This window comes from Nestor notabilis, unplaced genomic scaffold (assembly GCF_000696875.1).
Source record: "Nestor notabilis isolate BGI_N333 unplaced genomic scaffold, ASM69687v1 scaffold26936, whole genome shotgun sequence".
NCBI lineage: Eukaryota > Metazoa > Chordata > Aves > Psittaciformes > Psittacidae > Nestor > Nestor notabilis.
Genome location: NW_009933896.1, coordinates 1 through 200, shown reverse-complemented (window position 1 = coordinate 200; position 200 = coordinate 1). Strand labels below are relative to the sequence as shown.

General features: G+C 69.0%; 1 protein-coding gene across 1 annotated transcript in view; it reads right to left on the bottom strand.

Annotated features, from left to right (window-relative positions):
* The window catches only part of RBL1 (retinoblastoma-like 1), a 16,494-nt gene extending 16,301 nt beyond the window's left edge, over positions 1-193 (bottom strand). The window contains exon 1 of the mRNA XM_010017079.1: positions 118-193. Within this exon, the coding sequence (XP_010015381.1) occupies positions 118-170 (53 nt within the window). The 5' untranslated portion in view covers positions 171-193. The remainder of the gene's footprint in view (positions 1-117) is intronic.
* Positions 194-200: the final 7 nt, after the last annotated feature.

The window sequence follows — 200 nt, the reverse complement described above, 5'->3', positions numbered from 1 at the left end:
GTTCCCCCTGCCCCAGCCCCTCAGCACCCTCCCAGGGAAGAGCTTCTGCCTAATGTGTAACGTCGGCGGGGCAGTGAGCACTGCCCGAAGCGCCCTTAGCGAGCGAGGTGGGCTCACCTGAGCCTGGCGGAGCGCAGGATCCTGGTCAGCGACACGCCGTTCCCCTCCATCAGGCCGCTCCCCACGGTGGGCACCCGGCT